The 22,060-nt window shown below is 39.2% G+C and overlaps 1 protein-coding gene across 3 annotated transcripts in view; it reads right to left on the bottom strand.

The window, feature by feature from the left end:
• Positions 1-13,855: 13,855 nt before the first annotated feature.
• Positions 13,856-22,060, bottom strand: part of MED16 (mediator complex subunit 16) — a 17,906-nt gene continuing 9,701 nt past the window's right edge. For all 3 annotated transcript variants that reach the window (XM_053702827.1, XM_053702828.1, XM_053702829.1), the window contains 4 exons: positions 21,919-22,060; positions 20,803-21,016; positions 20,405-20,488; positions 13,856-14,183 (listed from right to left, as the gene is read on the bottom strand). The exon at positions 21,919-22,060 is cut by the window's right edge and continues 51 nt beyond it. In XM_053702827.1, coding sequence (XP_053558802.1) covers positions 14,057-14,183; positions 20,405-20,488; positions 20,803-21,016; positions 21,919-22,060 — 567 coding nt within the window. In that variant the 3' untranslated portion in view covers positions 13,856-14,056. The remainder of the gene's footprint in view (positions 14,184-20,404; positions 20,489-20,802; positions 21,017-21,918) is intronic.

The following is a 22,060-nucleotide window of genomic DNA, read 5'->3' as shown; positions in this document are numbered from 1 at the left end:
ATGATAGGGGAGTGTGGGGTGTATAAGGTGGAGGCAAATTCTGGAATACAGTGGTGTTTTTCCTCCCCCTGGTGGACAGGAAGTATATCCCTATGTAATATTGTGGACTCTCACCACTATGAAATAAAATAATTTTACAAGTTAGTATAAGTTATAATATTGTAATGTATTTTTGTAATGTTTTACTGATCTTTTTATATAGAACTATATTTCATGATAGATTTGATAAATGTAAGCTTCTTATATATTTGTATGGTAAATCTCAAAAGAAGAGATTTGAAAAATTTGACTTTTGATTTCATATTGTGATTTCACTACTTGATCTGGAGAGCAGTGAGTCACATCGTCTCTTAGTGTGACTTGACAGCTCTGGGTTAAAGGGATAGCCAACACCAAAAATGTTATTGTTTAAAAAGATAGATAATCCCTTTATTACCCATTCCTCATATTTGCATAAATAACATTGTTATATTAATGCTTTTTACCTCTGTGATTACCTTGCATCTAAGCCTCTGCAGACTGCCCCCTTTCTCGGTTCTTTTCACAGACATGCATTTGAGCCAATCAGTTCTGACTCATAAATAACTCCACAGGAGTGGGCACAATGTTATCTATATGACACACATGAACTAGCACTGTCTAGCTGTAAAAAAAACTGTCAAAATGCACTGAGATAAGAGACGGCCTTCAAGGGCTTAGAAATTAGCATATGAGTCTACCTAGGTTTAGCTTTCAACAAAGAATACCAAGAGAACAAAACAAATTTGATAATAAAAGTAAATTGAAAAGTTGAAAAATACATGCCCTATATGAATCATGCAATCACAAGAAGATGTAGCCAGCACTCTTTCACAAAACGAAGAATCTTTATTTTAGTCATAATTAAAAGCCAGGAAAACCAGAATGATCACGCCTTACATGTTTTGGCTAACTTGCCTTACTCATAAGCGTGATCTAGGATAAAACATTACTAAAATATATATGGCATACTCTAATCTTATTGGATCTCAATAATCATGTGACTTTATTAACAATAAACTGGGCTAAAGGTGGACTAATGTTGTTACAGCATAGAAAGAAACAATGAAATATTATTTTTTATTATTATTATTTTTTATTGAGGTTCAAAATTCACAAACATAAACATCCAGCGTCTCTGGCAGTGTAATGATCAAAAGCACATTAGTTATACATGACATTTTAACCGTGTAGTGTCACAATATGCAAGTTTACAGTAGAAGGGTATGATTGCATTACAGAAACCTCATTTTTACATAATAGAATATCAACAAATGTTTCCCTTTAGATAATGTGTTCTAGTACAGAGTAAAAACAAAGAAAAGTCCTCTTTTTGAAATAAAGCAGCCACTCTTGGACTGTGAATAGGTAAACAAGGTAAAGGTGGGGAATGTGAGGGAAAAAGAAAAGAAGGACCACTTGTGGGCCCATTAGCACACATTAGCAAGTATGATGACACAAGAACCATCACTCCTCATATCTCTAAAGGTCCTATTGTAATAAGAATAAAATAAGAAACATACCACTATACCCACCACGTCCCATAAATACATAGTTATCTGCAGACTATTAATGCTATCTTGATATTGGAGCTGACATATATGCACTGTATAGCATATGTAGGTATTGAGCAGATTGATACATTCCTACCAGTGGGAAAGCGCCCGCCAGAATTAATATCAGTGGGCACCTTAAAGAGGTTGAGGTGAGCTGTCTCGGCCGCAGACAGCGCCCCATCCTGGCAAAGCGCCAACTGATTTATCAAACTGTGCACAATACTTATACATGTAGAAGGGAGGCTTAGAGCCCATATGATCGCCTATGTTCTAATTGTTGCTAAGGGTTATATAGTATAAGATAACTTCACAATGACAGAAATCAGTGCTTTAGCCTTACATTGTAGTGTACGTAGAGGTCTGCAGTAAAGATCAATAAAATATAAACAGCAAGCACCATGATGGAGTGATCACATGTTTAACTTGCAACAGCAAAAGTTAACATTCTGAGTTGTCTAGAGATCTATAAAGACATATTATGCATAAACTGATCATGGTTGGTCAACACAGCATATCACATATACAATTTATATGAAGAATGCCCCAACTACATAGGAGAACATAACTAATATAAGTAACAAGAAAGCCCTCTGTTAAAAAAAAAAAAAACAACAAAAAACATTTGGATGGCATTGAACCCTATATATTATCAGGCTTAAAGGGTAAATGTCACATTAAAACACAGTGTAATTGCTGGGCTGCAGAAGCTGTCCTAGAGGGTATATACCAAATTGGGCTAAAATACAACAACAAAGGGAGCTACATCGAAGGCAGGGAAGTCTTTAGTCCCAAACACTCTCACTGCGGTTTCTCTTGAGTTCAATAATAGCGTCCCTGTGGTCTTAGTTTAGTTTTGGAGGACCCGTTCATCCAACTCCCAGTCGTAAGTCCTGGGGAGCTCTCTCTGGGGTAAATAAGACCGGATAGAAGCGTTGCAACTTATGATACTGCAGCAGCTGTATCTTCGCCACTAAGGGCCAGATTTCAATGGCCAAATATAGTTTACCTCCTGATGTGGTTTCATCGCCATTTGTCAGACCAAGGTAGTCAGGATCGGTCATTCCCCTGTAGGATCCACACTGATTCTCCAGTTTAGCCGCAACTACCATTTTGGTGTTATCCAGGGTAGCGGTCGTCTCTATGAAGGCAGTGGGTACAAAGCATGATTTCATTTGGATCTCCTCCTTGCTTGTTATGGCTGTCGTGCAGGCCTCCCTATCCAATCTGCGGACCAGCAAAAGACTAGGAGGCCCCGTGGCAGGAATCTCGTCTCCATACATCTGATCAACCACCCGTGCAGGTACTGATCTGAGCAGGGTCTTCTCTGGACCTAAGCCCGATGGGGTCTGTATTATGGTCAAGAGGGCCTCCCCCCCCATAAGCCCTCCTGGCCAAGTAGGGATCCGGGCCATCATTATCTGCCACCATAGCGTGTACAACGGGTGCCTGAAGCTTCACATCTCGGAGTCATCTTGTAAAGAGCATAGCGCACAGGTCCCGGAAGTGATCCTGTAAAAGGCTGCTAATTCGAGACTCCCATCTGGCCTGGGCCTCCATTTGCACTTGGCTGGTTGGATGAGGTTAATATAGTAGGAAAGTCCCTAGTGGTAGTACCTTTGTATGAGTGATGGTTCTCTCTTAGAAGGCAGTCTAGATATGACTGCTATACTGCACATATGGGGGGAGGAGCTGAATCCTGGTGGAGAGGCCGCCGCCTGAGGTTCCAGCGGTCCAGATCTGGGTCCTGTTGTCATAAACTCTGCAACTTTGATATCTTTCAGATCTATATTTTTCAGGCTACTCAGATCTGCAGATGGGATTAGTATAAGTTACAGGATGAACTCGATAACCGGCGGGTTAGGAAACTCAAACTTGGAGCCACAGATATTGCGACTTAACATGGCCACTGCCTAGACATGCCCCAACAATAATATTTTTTTACCACCTGGGCACTACTGTGGATGGAGCTGGCCTACATAACTGTTTAATCGTCTACCTGAATTATGAAAGTTTAATTTTAACTTTACTGTCCCTTTAAATTCTCAGGTAAAGTCTTATTTGTGATGTTTTAAGTACAGTGGGACATTGTCTGTGCGTTTTTAACCCCTTTGATGGAGTTATTCATGTAGCTATTTAGGCTCACTAATGCAAAAATAGTGTCCTCTAATGTGTTATTTTTGCATTAGAATGTCATTTTAATGCGTACACATATTTTATTTTTAAATTTGAACTTACCAAATATTTCCATTTTTTTTCTCATGCCAACCTTGTATCTAAATAATCCGTCAATTATGGTCCTCATACTGAAGCAAGATCGATGCTTTTATTGGCCACAACTCAAAATGAAAGTTTCATGATTTACTTAGAGCAGACAATTTAAAACAACTTTCCAATATACTTGCATTAATAAAATTTACACATTTTGTTTATATACACACTATTTGAGGCTCCAGCCCCAACTAAGCATGTGCAAAAGTGCACAGTATATATGTATATGCATTTTGTGATTGGCTGATGGCTGTTACATAATACAATAAGAGGAGAATATTGGATTCATTTTGAAATTTGACAAAATACTAGGGGCGCGATTACATATACGGAGCAGGCTTCAGCACAAGCGCTGCAACCCACGCCGCCCGTAATTTCACCTCGCACATCAGGGTATTACATATACCCTGCCGGCAGCTCATAAAGTGCTGTAAGTCTGATAAACTAGTGATGTCCAGAAATGAGCATAAATACAAATTTCTGGAGTCGCCAGTGACTTACGGCACTTTAGAAACTGCCGGTGCCTAAGAAAAGCAAAGAAAATAACAAATCTCCCGTAAAAGTCTACAGGGAGTGCAGAATTATTAGGCAAGTTGTATTTTTGAGGATTAATTTTATTATTGAACAACAACCATGTTCTCAATGAACCCAAAAAACTCATTAATATCAAAACTGAATAGTTTTGGAAGTAGTTTTTAGTTGGTTTTTAGTTATAGCTATTTTAGGGGGATATCTGTGTGTGCAGGTGACTATTACTGTGCATAATTATTAGGCAACTTAACAAAAAACAAATATATACCCATATCAATTATTTATTTTTACCAGTGAAACCAATATAACATCTCAACATTCACAAATATACATTTCTGACATTCAAAAACAAAACAAAAACAAATCAGTGACCAATATAGCCACCTTTCTTTGCAAGGACACTCAAAAGCCTGCCATCCATGGATTCTGTCAGTGTTTTGATCTGTTCACCATCAACATTGCGTGCAGCAGCAACCACAGCCTCCCAGACACTGTTCAGAGAGGTGTACTGTTTTCCCTCCTTGTAAATATCACATTTGATGATGGACCACAGGTTCTCAATGGGGTTCAGATCAGGTGAACAAGGAGGCCATGTCATTAGATTTTCTTCTTTTATACCCTTTCTTGCCAGCCACGCTGTGGAGTACTTGGACGCGTGTGATGGAGCATTGTCCTGCATGAAAATCATGTTTTTCTTGAAGGATGCAGACTTCTTCCTGTACCACTGCTTGAAGAAGGTGTCTTCCAGAAACTGGCAGTAGGACTGGGAGTTGAGCTTGACTCCATCCTCAACCCGAAAAGGCCCCACAAGCTCATCTTTGATGATACCAGCCCAAACCAGTAATCCACCTCCACCTTGCTGGCGTCTAAGTCGGACTGGAGCTCTCTGCCCTTTACCAATCCAGCCACGGGCCCATCCATCTGGCGCATCAAGACTCACTCTCATTTCATCAGTCCATAAAACCTTAGAAAAATCAGTCTTGAGATATTTCTTGGCCCAGTCTTGACGTTTCAGCTTGTGTGTCTTGTTCAGTGGTGGTCGTCTTTCAGCCTTTCTTACCTTGGCCATGTCTCTGAGTATTGCACACCTTGTGCTTTTGGGCACTCCAGTGATGTTGCAGCTCTGAAATATGGCCAAACTGGCGGCAAGTGGCATCTTGGCAGCTGCACGCTTGACTTTTCTCAGTTCATGGGCAGTTATTTTGCGCCTTGGTTTTTCCACACGCTTCTTGCGACCCTGTTGACTATTTTGAATGAAACGCTTGATTGTTCGATGATCACGCTTCAGAAGCTTTGCAATTTTAAGAGTGCTGCATCCCTCTGCAAGATATCTCACTATTTTTGACTTTTCTGAGCCTGTCAAGTCCTTCTTTTGACCCATTTTGCCAAAGGAAAGGAAGTTGCCTAATAATTATGCACACCTGATATAGGGTGTTGATGTCATTAGACCACACCCCTTCTCATTACAGAGATGCACATCACCTAATATGCTTAATTGGTAGTAGGCTTTCGAGCCTATACAGCTTGGAGTAAGACAACATGCATAAAGAGGATGATGTGGTCAAAATACTCATTTGCCTAATAATTCTGCACTCCCTGTAACACGCCTCCCAAAAATAAGCCTGACACGTAAAAACCCCTATATCCGCAATCCCCCCTCTCGCTACCAATAATACATTTATTAACTCCTAGACCGACCGACAACCCACCACAACGCAATAAGCCTAATTAAACTATTAACCCCTATATCAGCCATCAAATCCACACCGCAAGTAATAACTAAATTATTAACCCCTATATCTGCCATCAAACCCACACTGCAAATAATATATTATTTAATAATAAACTAAATTATTAACCTGCTTGCTCCCACCACCCTCGGTAATCTGGTACAGAAGTCCTCTGTCCCACTCAAAGCGGTCACCTCCTAAACCCCTTGGTTGGTCCCTGCCCGGGCTCGGTAGGGAGCTAACCTCGGGTAACTTTACGTCTCCTGGGCAAAGTCAGAGGGGGAAGCCCAGTAGACAGTGTTGTCGGTCGGGGTAATAGTTAAGCGGAGGTGGCTTACCTGAGTCCCAGGGTCGAGTGCGGCAGCCTGGCTTGATGGTAGGTGGTGACTGGGTAAGTTTCCATGGGGCCAATCCATAATTAAGGAGGATGTGAGATGCCCCAAGTCGTTTCCCAACAAGACTTCTGCGGGCAAGTGGGCCACTTCGACAGCACGGGAGCCGGCACCCCAATCTAGGTGCTGTAGGGATCCAGAGGACCTTACCCCAGCCACACGAACAGTAATGGATTCCTCATCTGGTCTGAACTGGTGACCATGTGTGGCTGGACAAGAGTAATGATGGCTCTGCTGTCCCTGGGCCTGCCGGCCATTGATCCATACCAGCTGTCGATGGTGCAGCCGATTGTCGCCAGCTGCCGCCTGCACTGGGTCTATCTCATGCAGAACCCCAAATTCTTCTTCAGCCTAAGAGGAGGTGTCCGCTGGTCTCCCTGACTCAAAGCAGTGAGCCGCTCTTCTGGGAACCCCAGTTGGTGCTCTGGTCCAGTTGGGGTGGGGCGGATTCTTTGGACAATTGGACCATACATGGCCCACTTGATCACACCTGTAGCACCGGATTCCTAATTTCCCGGGGCAGACTGGGTCCAGAAGAGCAGAGTGGAGTCAGTAGAGCAGGGGGTTCCGATGGGTCACTGGAGGCTGAGGAGGTGCAGAAGTGGAGCGGGTTGTTGGACGGGTTTCAGGTCGAACCATGCGTCGGGCATCCAAGCTTTATCCATTGTCTCAGGTTTCCGATCCCTGACCCATTCTCAAACCTCCGGCGGGGAGAGGTCATAACAATGTTCCATAAGGATGAGCTGGGAGGCTTGGGCCAGGATGGTCACTTGGCAACCCGAAAACCAATAGTCTAGGGAGTGGGTGAACTGGTGGGTCCACTCTATAAAGGGTTGCCCCCCTCTCTCCTCCTCAGGCTCCGGAACTTCAGATGGTCAACCTCAGGGGTGATGGCATACCTAGCCAAGATGTGCTCCTTCACCCGCTCTTCCAGGGGAATGACCTCGAAGGTATCGAAGGCTCTTCCCACAGCTTCCCAATCAGGAGGGTAACCCTGTCGGCCTCAGCGATGCCCTGCAGTTCGCACTGCGTCTTGAATACCTGCAGGTACCGATCAATCTCCTCCTCTCCATCTTTAAAGGCATGGAAAGCATTATGGGGTAACTTCTTCTGGGGGGAAGCGGGCCTTAGGTCGTCCGGTGTGGCTCCCCCCATAGCTTACTTGACCTCCAGCATTTTGAGGCGTGTAGTGTCAGAAATAATATGAGTGATGATCTCCTGAGTTGAGGGCTCACTGGCCTGATCGCTGGCTTGTTTGCCTTCGATCAGCTCGGTGATGATCGCTGCCTTAGATTTGTTGCTGGCCACTTGTCCACGAACTTCCAGCAAGTCTTTAAGTGTACTTCTTTTAAGGCCGGAGTATCGCTGCTCCATCCGAAGGAGCCCTGGTGGTGGTTTGGATGTTCCAGGTAGAAGGAAGCATCCCACCACTGCCAACCAGTTGGGATGGACTCCAGCTACCCCGACTGGGTAGCTCCACCAAAAGGGTCCTACCTGTACTTAAGACCAGTATTAAGGAGAAACACGAACAGGCTTTATTGTGAAAAACACCCAGCTTATATACACATTCTCATCTTGATAAGAGCCTTATCTGATCCCGCGTCTCCATAGGAGTCATAGTCACATAGAGACCCCACAATAGCTTGGTCTCGGGGTGAATACGGGGGAACGGCAGCCATTCCAGGTTGTCGTTTAAGAGCTCCTGATCCCCAGATGTCACAGTCCAAAAAGCAACATGATCCGGAGCAGCAGCCTGGCAAAGGTATTCAGGAACAGTCTGAGGTGGGCTGCTGAATACATTACCACATAGTATGATACAATTCTTTTTCAATAGCCAAACACCCCAACCAATTGGAGCCATTTCAGACTTGTTGCAGAATTGAAAAGGTTTGCTACTGTCATTTTGTAAACAAAGTTGGCTTTGTTTTGCAGAATATTATGTTGTTAGCTCCGCTGAGGTCAATTAGGTGCAAATATGTAGCAGGAATAGGCTTGCAAAGTTTGCAATGTTTGCAAAAAAAAGAAAATTGCATCGAATAAGTACTTGCTCAATAATATTTTAACATGATCTTTATAGTATCCATTTGCATCCTACTTAATGTGCTTCTTTACATGCTCTGCTGGCGGACTTTTTATAATTACAGAGAATGCAAGCAGTACAGCCAATCTAATGCCATACAACAGGAGAGACTTGAAGGGACAATCAACAGCAGACTTTTTGTTGTTTAAAAAAAAATAGATAATCCCTTTATTTCCTATTCCCCAGTTTTGTACAGAAAACATGATTATGTCAATACACTTTTTTACCTCTGTGATTACCTTGTGAAAACTGCCCCCTTATTTCAGTTCTTTTGACAGACTTGCATTTTAGCCAATCCGTTGACTCCTAGGTAACTCAAAGTGCGTGAGCACAATGATATCTATATGACACACATGAACTAACGCCCTCTAGTGGTGAAAAACTTTTAAAATGCATTCAGATAAGAGGTGGCCTTCAAGGTTTGAGAGATTAGCATATGAGCCTTCCTAGGTTTAGCTTTCAACTAAGAAAACCAAGAGAACAAAACAAAATTGGTGATAACAATAAATTGGAAAGTTGTTTAAAATTAGATGCCCTATTTGAATCATGAAAGTTTATTTTGGACTCGACTGTCCCTTTAATACATCCTGAAGTCACTCTGAAATAAACACTGAACTGAATTCACGCTGCAGCTTGAATTTGGGAATACAGGATGCACTTAAAGGGATAGTAAAGTCCAAATTAAACTTTAATGATTCAGATAGGGCATGCAATTTTAAACAATTTTCTAATTTATGTTTGTCATCAAATTTGCTTTGTTCTCTTGTTATTCTTAGTTGAAAGCTAAACCTAGGTAGGCTCATATGCTAATTTCTAAGCCCTTGAAGGCCGTCTCTAATCTAAATGCATTTGACAGTTTTTTCACAGCTAGAGGGCATTAGTTCATGTGTTTCATATAGATAACACTGTGCTCATGCACATGAAGTTATTTAAAAGTCAGCACTAATTGCCTCAAATGCAAGTCTGTCAAAAGATCTGAGATAAGGAGGCAGTCAACAGAAGCTTAGATAGGTGATTACAGAGGTAAACATATATTTCTATAACAGTGTTGGTTATGCAAAACTGGGGAATGGTAAATGAAGGAATTATATTTCTTTTTAAATAATAACATTTTTTGGTGTTTACTATCCCTTTAAGCACTTTTCTAGTAGGTCTTGATTATCATAGACCATTGTCCTGGGTATAAAATGTTGCTGTTAGTGATTAAAGTCGACTTTGTGAAAAAAGTTGCTTGTTTCTCAGTGAATAAATAAAAGTGCATGTCAAAGAACTGCATGAAGGCTAAAATGTTGAGAGAATTAAATTAGTAAATAAAGCTTTTTCCTTTATTCAGACTATTCTCCTAAATGTCACATTAAAATCCTTGATGCTTGTTACCATAGGCAACTGTCTTGTACCTTCGAAAATGTTGCTGCCTGCAACAGTTTCTGTCACAATTTGAGGTACAGTGATTGTGGTTATGGTCACGATCTGAGGTACAGTGATTGTGGTTATGGTTACAGGTATGGATAAGGCTTGGAGCAAATGCTACTAGCATTTAGGATAGGGTTAACCCATGGATTGCAGACCTGCAAGCAGCATAATAGTTTGTCATTTTCATATTAAGAATCTTAGACTGTATCTGCATACAAGATAAAAATCTAAGTTTTAGTTGCTTCTAACATTTAAAGGGACACTCAATCAAAATTAACTTTTTATTATTCAGATAGAGCATGCCATTTTAAACAACTTTCCAATTTACTTCTATTAACAAAATGTGCACAGTCTTTTTATATTTAAACTTTTTGAGTCACCAGCTCCTACTGAGCATGTGCAAGAATAAGTGTCTATGCATTTGAGAATGGCTGATGGCTGTCACATGGTACGTGTATACATTTGTGATTGGCTGATGGCCGTCACATGGTCCAGCAGGAGTGGAAAAATACATAACTTAAAATTGTCAGGAAAAAAATCTACTACTCATTTGAAATTCAGACTAAGTGCTATTGCATTGTCTTGTTATCTTGCAATTGTCAATTATGCAAATCTCTACTGTGTTGACTGGTCCTTTAAGCTCTACTGTAGGTCATTTTTCAATGAGAAAAACGCACGTTAAATATTGTTTTTTTCAGCACACCCAACAGATTCAAACTATACTATTGTGTGTGTGTATATCATGACGTGACAATAATGCTCATAAATAAGGACATTTGAGTATAGTTATACAATATGATCTGCACATAGGAGCTCACAAGCCTCTACTTAAATAAATGCAAATTTATTTACATCAGATGATGTCACTGCAGTGATCACCTGGCTATTAAAACCTATACTTAGGTTTATTTTAAAGAGGGGCTTCCCAACAAGGGATCTAGTAGACTAGCGACCACCTCATTAGAGTGTCTTTTTTAAAAAACTGTGCTTACAATGTATAATCCCCCCAAAGCAGACGATTGCCTTTCTATTTTTTTTTGCTTTTTTTTACAACTTAAGGGAACTGAGATTGAGGCGTTTTGTATCCCCCCCATCCACCTCATTGTAAGCCTCTCTCATTTTGACTTGGTGACGTCACCAGCATCCCCAGAAATGATGATCTTCTCAGCTGTGCTAAAGGAGATGACATTTGGGCATCATCCATGTTAAAAACATTGTACAAATAAATGACCATGTGTCTTTATCTGCATTTAAAGAGTTAAACCGAGTTGTGAACAATATCACAGATAGGAGCTTTGTAATCAAGTGTTCACAAACCATTAAAATGAATTACAGATTGGACCTCCGGGCGGCGGCCATCTTACTGGTCGCACTGACCTTCAGCTCCCCAAGTTTTCTCCAAAATTAATTTATTCTGCCAAGCAGAAACTGGAATACCTAACCTAAAACAGTGGAGAAGCTTATCTGTTGGTGTCATGATCCGAGAGATATGGCTTTGGAGTGTGGCGCGAAATAACTGCCTTCAGTACCAGACTATTCATTCTGAGGCCTTCCCCTATCACTGAAGCCTCTATACCGTCCTCATACCTAACTGTGCCTTAAAGGGACAGTTAACACCAGAATTTTTGTTGTTTAAAAAGAAATATAATCCTTTTCTTAGCCATTCCCCAGTTTTGCATAACCAACACTGGACTTTTTATTTCTGTGATTAAATTGTATCTAAGCCTCTACAGACTGCCCCCTTATTTCAGTTATTTTGACAGACTTGCATTTTAGCCAGTCAGTGCTCACTCCAGGGTAACTTCACGTGCATGAGCTCAATGTTATCCATATAAAACACATGAACTAATGCCCTCTAATGGTGAAAATGCATTCAGATTAGAGGCAGTCTTCAAGGTCTAAAAAATTAGCATATAAACCTCCTATAATTAGCTTTTAACTAAGAATACCAAGAGAACAAAGCAAAATTTTTGATAAAAGTAAATTGGAAAGTTGTTTCAAATTACATTCCCTATATAAATAGTTAACTTTTTTTTGGACTTGACTGTCCCTTTAAGTGCGCAGCTCTCACCCAGCTAATAACACAATGGAGAACTCGCCAATACTTATCACTGAACTAACAGCGATTTTGGAAGCTCACAGGCTCCAACTTATCAAAGCTATAGAAAGGGTTTTCCATTCCAAACTTTGCGACTACCAGAAGACAGAGGGGCAACTACAAGCGAGAACCAACTTACCTCCAGAACATTATGTAGGAAAAAGAGGTGACCGATTCATTAAAAGACCACACTTCTATATCCAGCCTGACTGAGGAGATAGAGCAGTCTGAAAACCTAGCTACTACCTTCTCCAGTGACAAGCCTAAGGAAGTTGGTGTTAGACAACAGTATGTACATATGGAGTTCCCTAACAACACTTCAGTTATGGAATCAGAGAGTGAGCAAAACCGTGAGTCGCATCTGTCTCAGGGGTTCCAGAAAAGAAAGCAGCGACCAATATGACTCAAGATCTAATAAATAGACCCGGAGAGTGTAGGAATCCCTAGTAGTACAGATTGGCACTGTCTCAGTTGGACAACCGGAGACAGCGATTTAAGCCCCAGCGTTTTCTACTAGAGGAAAGGGAACTACCTTCGCCAAGTGCATGGGAGATTACGCACCTTCAAACCGAGCAAGCTTTGAAAACAGGGGTAGGCTATTTATCGCTCCTGAGTTTCTCTCACTTTGTAGCACTGCTCCTTAAAATCGGAGTCGGCTAAAATCTTTTTGCCAAGCTACACGGACCTTAGAGTCAGACACCGAACATTTGAGATTCAAAATGTGACTATTCCTGTTAGCTTAGGACTCTTTGGTAGCTCTCTGTATTTTATCAGCATGTTTATGTGCTCATTCTGCTTTTTATGACTACCTGTTTGAATATAGTGCTCCCTTGAGATACAAGCATTATGGGGGTATTAGCAAATCATTATTGATAGCGGACAGGCAATCTTACTACTCCGCTTTCAAGTAGGTTTGGAAACTTTAACATTTACATGCTCTTAGGTTAGCTGATTAATATATGCTTTATAAATGATAACTCATTCCAATTGCTAGGAGTGATCTCCTGCTTATAGCTTGCATATGTTTTACAGAGCGGTCACAGTTATCTGGAGGTACCACTCTCCTTCTATTGAGTTAGAACTAGATGTCATGCTATACACTCACTGGAAGCTTAATCTGGTATGGGATACCCATACCTCTTTACTCTGAAGCTTTATATTATGTTTAAGTATGCCCTTCTTCTAGCTTACCATACAATGGCGATTGTACACATAGATAAGTTACGACCATATGTGTATCTTTTCAGGATTACTTTATAATCACCACAAGGTCCAATATGTTTACCTAGCTATTAGCACTACAGTAGATATAGTGCATTATTTGGGATATATACTAGGACGCTGAGGTCCTAAATAACGTTTTATCAATTGTCACTATCTAGTCTTATCTTAACTACTGTACTATATGTCTTTAATTTACTTACCTTTTTTGTAAAATGTTAATGTACATAGTAACACTAGAATCCTTAAGCAAAATAAAAAATGGGGTTCTCTACTGTTATAACCTTCCATATATAACTGCACGTTTAGTAATGGGGTCCAAAAGTGGCCCTCAGTGTTATTTAGGAGGTTTTTAGCGCATTAGGCATTCTATTTACAGACAATGTCTCTAGATTCTCCTTTAGAAATCTACTATGTTATCTTAAAAATGTATGCCATATGATGCTCATCTATCATTGTCATTATGTAATGTTTTATATTCCATGTATGCCTTACTTTGAACCTTAAAAAAAAATTAATTGCAGTTGCATTAACTGCAAACACATAACTTTAAAAATTACAAAATCAGGTTTATTTACCATACTTAAAGATACATATATACATAATGCAAAGTATTTACAGATGGTGAAATATGAGTATGGAGCATCCCAGCAAAATGAAATATATACAAGTTGAGACAGTCATCATTTATCATTCCCAAATGTTCTTCAAGGCCCTATTTTCAATGGGTTGGGGAAGGAATAAGGTGGTTATGAGAAGGTGAAAGGCATTTTTCTCCACAGTCCCCCACAAAGACAGGTCTTAATCCACCGTTGTTCCCACTGTTTCACAGCTGTGGCCTTGTTTGGGGACTTCAGCATTGTAACACAACCACACCTGGAAGGGAGCAAGAACCGTATTAAATGGACATTAAAGGAATATATCTAGCATTTATTTAGTATTTAATGATGCATTCAAAGAAAAGATTAGAGTGAGATAATACGTATATGTATTTTTTAAAGTTTCATTAGCTGTTTAAAAATTGACAAAAGTGTAAAGTTTTAGTGTCTATAAAACAATGGGAGCTGCCATGTTTTAACTTAGGTTACCTTCTCTGATGTGACCAATTAGGGACAGTTAAAAATAGGTTACTAGAGTGTGCAGCCAATGGCTGTGTGGAATATAACAGGGTTCTGCACCTTCATATCTAACGGGAACTGAAAAGCTCACAACTTCAGAAAGTAATTACAGAAAAAGGGGACAAAATAAATAAAAAGTATATATAGTTTTTTTTTATTTTATGTGATTTATCATTTTATATTACTACTATCTCAAAGTGTCTAATGCCCCTTTAAACACTAAATAAATGAAACAGAATGATGCGTTCAAAGAAAAGATTAGTCTGAGAATAACATGTAGATGTATTTTTTTTTTTTTTTTAAAGTTTCAAAATAAGAGTAAAATGTTAGTGTCTATGAAACAATTGGAGCTGCCAGGTTGTAACTTAGGTTACCTTCTCTGCTGTGGCCACTTAGGAACATTTATAAATAGGTCACTATAGTGTACAGCCAATGGATGTGTGGAATAGAACAGTGTTCTGCACTTCCATTTCTAAAAGAAACTGAAAAGCTTACAATTTCAGAATGGAGTTACAGGAAAAGGGGACAAAATAAATAATGAAAAGTATATATATATATATATATATATATATATATATATATATATATATATATATATATATACACACACACACAATTTATCATTTTATATCACCATCTCATAGTGTTTAATGTCACTTTAAGAAAGCTGGATGTAATGTATGTATATATCTGCTAGAGGTGTGAATTTGGAGGTCTTGAGAACCTCTGAATGCGGAAAAAGGTGGCCCTTTGTACCGCTTGGTTACTTTTGTTGCCAAATTTGCACAGATTTTAGCTTGCTGTTGCAGAAGAATGAATTTGGCAACGAAAACAGCAAAGCTGGACAAAGGGCCACTTTCTTCCGCATTCGGAGGTTCACTTACATCCCCATTTATGTAACATCTAAAATGATGTCCCCTTCTTTCATCATATAAGCAAATCAGCATTGGTATATAATTAATTTGTAATCCTCTCAGTGCTATAAAAAGGAAGAAAAAAACATAATAGAAACAGACAAGGAAAAGCAGAGTGAGATAAACGATTCAGAGACCCTGTTCCCTTTAAAGTTTATGATTGAAGGCAAAAGGTGTGGGAGTATCTGGAGGTTAAAAGGGACAGTAAACACAGATTTTTTTACAGAAAGGTTTTATTATGAGCAGTAGAACAACTGTACAATCTAAGTGTATTACTTATTCGCCCCTTTTTATTTAATTTAAAAGGGATACCAAACCCATTTTTTTATTTCACGATTCAGATAGACCATGCAATTTTAAGCAACTTTCTAAATTTACTCCTATTATCAATGTTTCTATGTACTCTTGGTATCTATTTGAAAAAGCAGGAATGTAAGCTTACAAGCCGGCCCATTTTTGGTTCAGAACCCTGGATAGTGCTTGCTGGCTACATTTAGTCATCAATCAGCAAGCTCTACTAACCAGGTGCTGAACCAAAGATGGGCCGGCTCCCAAGTTGCTTTTTCAAATAAAGATACCAAGAGAATTAAGAAAATTTGATAATAGTAGTAAATTATAAAGTTGCTTAAAATTGCATGCTCTATCTGAATCATGAAAGAAAACATTTGGGTTCAGTGTCCCTTTAACTCGGGAAGTTGTTGATATTCTGATTAAAGAACAAAAAGGTTCAAGAACCATCTTAATATTTTTGACTGATAAATATGACAGAAAGTTCCTGTAATACCACCTTAAGAATACTAAATCACGGACTACAGAAATAAGGAGTATCATACCATCTTTAAAATCATGTGATCTGTGGAACCAATCAGGCTAACAGATTATTAAAGAAGGATTTTAATCCATTACTTGATAAAGCCCAATAACAAGGGCGAAACTCGTCAGCAACATTAACTGAACATTTCTATTGTATATATATTGTTTTAGAATAACGGTATAATCATTCAGGGATTGGTTTACATCACAACCAATAGGAGCGCTAATAGGAGGTCACGTATATATACACACACATATACATACAGAGAGAAGTGCACTCACAGGAACGAACAACTGGCTCAATACCCTTGTTACCCTGTCCTATGGCGATTTACAACCTGGGTGCAGCTTTTTATCCCAGTAATGCTTTTCACAGAGTAGAAATTTCCTGTAGTATATCAGTCTGATTCCACCTATTACGGTCAGTCCAGCGCCGAAATACCAGGCAATTACTCTCTGAACAAGGAACACAGCAACCCCAGACGATCGTTTCGGCCTTCATTGGGCCTCGTCAGTGAGGTGTAGCCATATTCCTTCTAAGCATACTGAGCAACATATATACACACACAATTTGTAGATTTGTTAAACAATGTTGCAAAATACTGTTGCCATAGAGTACTAAAGACACGTGCACACTCCTGAGCTCTTATGAGCCTACTTAGTTTTTACCCTTCAATAAAAGATATCAAAAGAACAAAGAAAATTTGATAACAGAAGTAAATTGGAAAGTTGTTTAAAATTACAAGCTCTATCCGAATCATGAAAGTTTAATTTTGACTTTACTGTTAAAAGCCTGCTCTTATCCAATATTCCCTGCTGAAGCCAATTAGGGGTAGTAATAAATGAGATCACAAGTAACAATCTCAGAAGGATTAGTCTCCCTTGAAGAGTTAGGATTAGGGTAGAATACAGCGTGGGAACAAAGCGTGGTGGAAAACGAACATATGGTTAATTTGTGAGGACAGTATAACAACAGAGTAGACAACCTTCTTCTGCCATAGTTTTGATGCTGCAGAGGACGCCAGCTGGATAGAAAGAAAAGTATATAGCAGGGCTCGACTAACCCATATGGAAAGCATATGTCCCTTATAACAGAGTGGATTTTACCTAAATATTATATACAAGGTTGTTAGCTGTGAGGCCAGAAGGGATGGGAAAGGGTTAGAGGACAGCAGGTGTTAAAAGGTAAAGTAGAACATTTTTGGTTTGAGTATAGTAAGGCTATAAGCGAGTAGAAGGGAGATAAATATGAATAAATGTAACTTATAAAAAGGTACAGCTATGGTTAAGTGCATAAATGTATTCAACAGCAGAAAAGGTCTATAGCTTGGATGTTCCTGCAGATAAGAGGAGATGCAATGGTAGTGAAGGGGGCATAGTAAAATTATATAAGAACAGAAACAAAATTGGAGATGAATTGGTGAATGGAATACCCATCATAATGAGCTTGGTAAGTTCAAGTAGTAAAATTAAACTGGACAGTCTAATCAAAATTAAAAACTCATGATTCAGATAAGGCATGCAGTTTTTACTGCATTTACTTTTATCATCAAATTTGCTTTGTTCTCATGGTATTCTTTGTTGAAAGCTAAACCTAGGTAGGCTCATAGGCAAATTTCTAAGCCCTTAAAACCCACCTCTTATCTCAGTGCATTTTGACAGTTTTTCACAGTTAGACAGCACTAGTTCATGTGTGCCATATAGATAATATTGTGCTTACTCCTGTGTAGTTATTTATTAGTCAGCACTGATTGGTTAAAATACAAGTCTGTCCATGGACTCTTGCTAATTACATGAACGAAAAGTATATTAATATAACTGTGTTGGTTATGCAAAACTGGGGAATGGGTAATAAAGGGATTAGCAATATTTTCAAATAATAAAAACTCTGGAGTAGACTGTCCCTTTAAGCTTGAAGGCAGCACTGGAGAAAGCAGCATCTATAAATAAAAAGCTTGAGGGATGGAAGGTTTTAAAAAGCAAGTCAGGCAGGCTACAAAATAGTAAAGGAACAGCACTCATGGTCCAGAGGGACAATAGATAATGGCAAGAAGCAGAGAGTGACAGGAGAGAAAAGGCCTATGATGTGAAATAAGGAGTTTAAAAGAATGGATGGAAGTATAGTTGGGTGAAAGAAGAATGCCAATTGCACTTCCAATTTTTGTAACAAGGCCACCTATGGTGACTGAGACAGGACAAATGTTTTTTATAAACTAATAACCAGTTTCACTGGTTGCAAGAGGTTTACAGATTTTAAAGATGAAAAGCTTCACAAAACAAAGTATGCATCCTGAACAGCACAAGAGAAAGTGGTTGCAGGAGAGAAGTGAGTCAATGGGTATGGAGCTGCAGAAGTTTAATTAAAGGGACAGTTTACCCAAATTAAGAATATATTTTTAATTGAAACTGCTGGCATAGTTAAATATACTAGTGCTAAGCATACAATAAACCTAATTTTCTTTCTCTGTAAATATGTTTTTGAAATCTCAGATTCTATATCACATTGCCTATACCCCTTTAAATATTTTTTGGCTGTGCGGCCACTCTGGTCTCCCTGCCTTCAGTGCATAGCACATGCTCCACCCCCTGGCTCCTTGTTGAGCAGTTTTATTTTCTTAGAGCTTGAATACAAACAGGTCAGTGACATCTCTCAGTCTGCAACAGAATTCCATTCCTGTCTTTGAACACACTAACACTGACCTGTATGTATTTTCAACTCATAAGTCAAATCCACATCGGCATGAAGCTTCAGTCAGCTGGAAAGCAAACTTAACTTTTTCCCCACTGCTAGTCTCACAGATCGCACGCTGTATAAATTAGATATGTGCAAACTGCAACATTGTATATGATCGAAGACTGCAGGTGTTCTATCAGATTCTGTTCTTTTGTCAGAATCTGCTCCCTCTGACTGCGCATGCTCTGTATGACGTAATCGCACACATGTTAAATAGGAATGTGTTGAATGCGATTATGTCAAATCAGCAACATGCGCATTTAGAGGGAGCAGATTCTGACAAGGAAGTTGTGACAGTTCTTGCTGACGCTACTCATGCGCTGTTGAAATGTAATACTGTTCCACAAATTAAAAAAGTGTGTGTGTGTGTGTGTGTGTGTGTGTGTGTGTATGTATGTATGTATGTATATATATTATACACACACACATACGGGGCAAAGTTCAATCACGTCTCATGGTGAAGAAATATGCGACTATGTGCTTTCAGTATGTATGCATATATGTGTGTATATATATATATATATATATATATATATATACACATATACATACACACACATACACTTATTTATTATATGTACTTTTAATTTGTAGGATAATATTAAATTTCAACAGCAAGATCCGACAACTTCCTTGTCAGAATCTGCTCCCTCTGAGTGCGCATCTTGCTGATTGACATAATCACATTCCACACATTCCTATTTAACATATGTTGAGTGCGATTACGTCATACAGAACATGAGAAGGGAGCAAATTCTGGCAAAGGAGCAGAACACAGGCAGTTGCAACTCATTATTCAGTTTGCATTACAGAGAGGATTGAATTACACTGTCTAAATGTCTGCTATCTAAAAGGGCAGTTGCAGGTTGTATATTATGCAGCAGTTTCTGTTGCTAGATCATCTACAAGACAAGGTCTCTGCACAAAGTGACTATATAACCAAACTATTGTAAAACAAACTAAAAATTATAGAAAATCACTCTGGTCTTATGCAATTATTATGCTTCCAGAGACATTTAAATGCAAAGGGTGGGGAGTGATATTTTAATTTATTTTGTTAGCTGCCGATTGGAGGTTTACTGTCTTTTGCATATCATTTACTAAAGCACTTTGATTGGCCATGGGGCAGGGTAATAGGTTATTGTAGCACTGCCCTTTTATCAGGGCGTTCCAGGGACATTGGGCTGAACTACAAAGAAGAAGTGAACTGGTCCTTTAATTTTGCCACTAGAAAATGCTGAAAACAAATAATATGGCTACGTAGAATAGGCAAAGTGTCCCCCTGTACCCGACAGGAGAATTATTAATTGCTTAAGTAGTTGGGAGTAGGAATAGGTTTTTGGTTTCCTTAGCCAAAATCTCCAAGCACACCATGAAAAACGAAAATATCTGGATTCTAGATTTTTGGCTCAGTTAATAGATTTTGAGCAAATTCTTTCAACCTAATATTAAAACCATTATGCTCCCTGCCCTGCCTTTTACCCACAAAAACCATTGTATTTTCCTTCCTTTTCTCACCTGGTGCAGGATTTACAAGGCTCTGTGGGGAAGGTGCCCAGATGGAGTCTTCTAAGATGGTCTATTTTTGGCTGCACAGGTAACCTACAGACAGATCGTAATAAATACAAAATTGAACACATTTCTGTACTAGAAAAGTGAAGATTGTTATATTAGTCCTAAAGGAAAGGTATTGTTAGAGAGTCCACAGAATATGCCTTTTAGTGACATTTACTAATTTATGTGGTCTGGACTCATGACATGCAAAGTTTGACCTTTGATTTTATATCACTGTATAGTGTGCAAACATATTTGCACACACAACTTGACAAAATGAGAGGCAATGTTGAAGTTGTAATGGTCAATTTTCTTGTCTCTAAAATAATGTTCACACTTATAACCTGAGATCAGCACCTTACCGTGTGTAGGCTTCATACTGCATAGGGGCATGGCTCGGTGCCCCAGGGGTTTTTCCAAACTGAAGGCGCAGGGGGAGCTTGCTCTGCAACCGGCTAATTAGTCCATTTCCAAGGGGCAGCCAATCAATGGTGGGAATAAGGAGCTGGCTGGGGAGCAGACAGCATTCATCTATTAAGGACTCATCCGGCTCACATGGGTGGGTCTCATCCCGACCTGTACAAGAAAAATAGAACAAAAGTGTGGGTATCTGAAGAATAAAAATCATAAGGAGTCAAAGGCAAAGAGTCATTCATGAGTGTCAGATGAAATCACTCTTAGCTTGTTTGACTAGAAAGGAGTAGCAGTTTGTTCTCCATATGTTTGATTATTGCTTTTTGGTACATGGAATGGTTTGAGATACTAACTTTTGTCTCTGACCATTAGCTCACCAGATGTGTTCAGTTAGTAGCATCCAGTAGTGCACTGCTGCTCTGGATCCGACTTTGACTATGTGTTTAATTGCTATATACATTTAATAATATCAATACTTCACATCAGCTATGCTACAGAAATTCTCACGCATTTTCCCCATCTTATAAGAAGCCCTCTCTGATCTTATTTTTGGAAACACTTGCTGATGTATTAGACGTTTCACTGCTACAAAACAGACACTAAAATCAAAATGAAACTTTGTGATTCAGATAGAACAGCAGTTTTAAGAGACATTCCAATTTACTTCCATTATCAATTCATACTCAGTCTTTTTATATGTACACTTTATGAGACACCAGTTCCTACTAAGCAGGTTCAAGTGTATAACTGCAATTGGCTGATGGTTGTCACATGATACAGGGGGCAGGGAATTAGAAGCAATTTTTTAAATGTCTTAGAGAAAAAAAAAAAAAATCTACTGATAATATGAAATTTAGAGTAAGTGGTATTGCTTTGTCTTTTTATTGTGCATTTGTGGGTTATGCAATTCTACTGGATTTAATGGTCCTTTAACTCAAAATTGATATAGTGAACTTTAAATAAAAGAAAAAATGATTGTTTTTACAACACAAACCAAAACATGTAAAGAAGTATTGGTTATACAATGTTCACATAACAGTGCATCTCACTGACAAAACCCTTACAACATAGCCAGAGCCGGGTGATTAAGCGAAAGAGAAGGGACATGCTGTCCTGGGTATCCGAGGTGGCCGTGTACACAGGAAGACAGCTGGGTTTCAGAAGACCCCATATTCGAATCATCACCATCATCTCCCTTAAAGTGCC

Source organism: Bombina bombina, chromosome 2 (genome assembly GCF_027579735.1).
Source record: "Bombina bombina isolate aBomBom1 chromosome 2, aBomBom1.pri, whole genome shotgun sequence".
Lineage (NCBI taxonomy): Eukaryota > Metazoa > Chordata > Amphibia > Anura > Bombinatoridae > Bombina > Bombina bombina.
The sequence above is the reverse complement of the archived record's forward strand: the minus strand, read 5'-3'. Positions and strand labels throughout refer to the sequence as shown.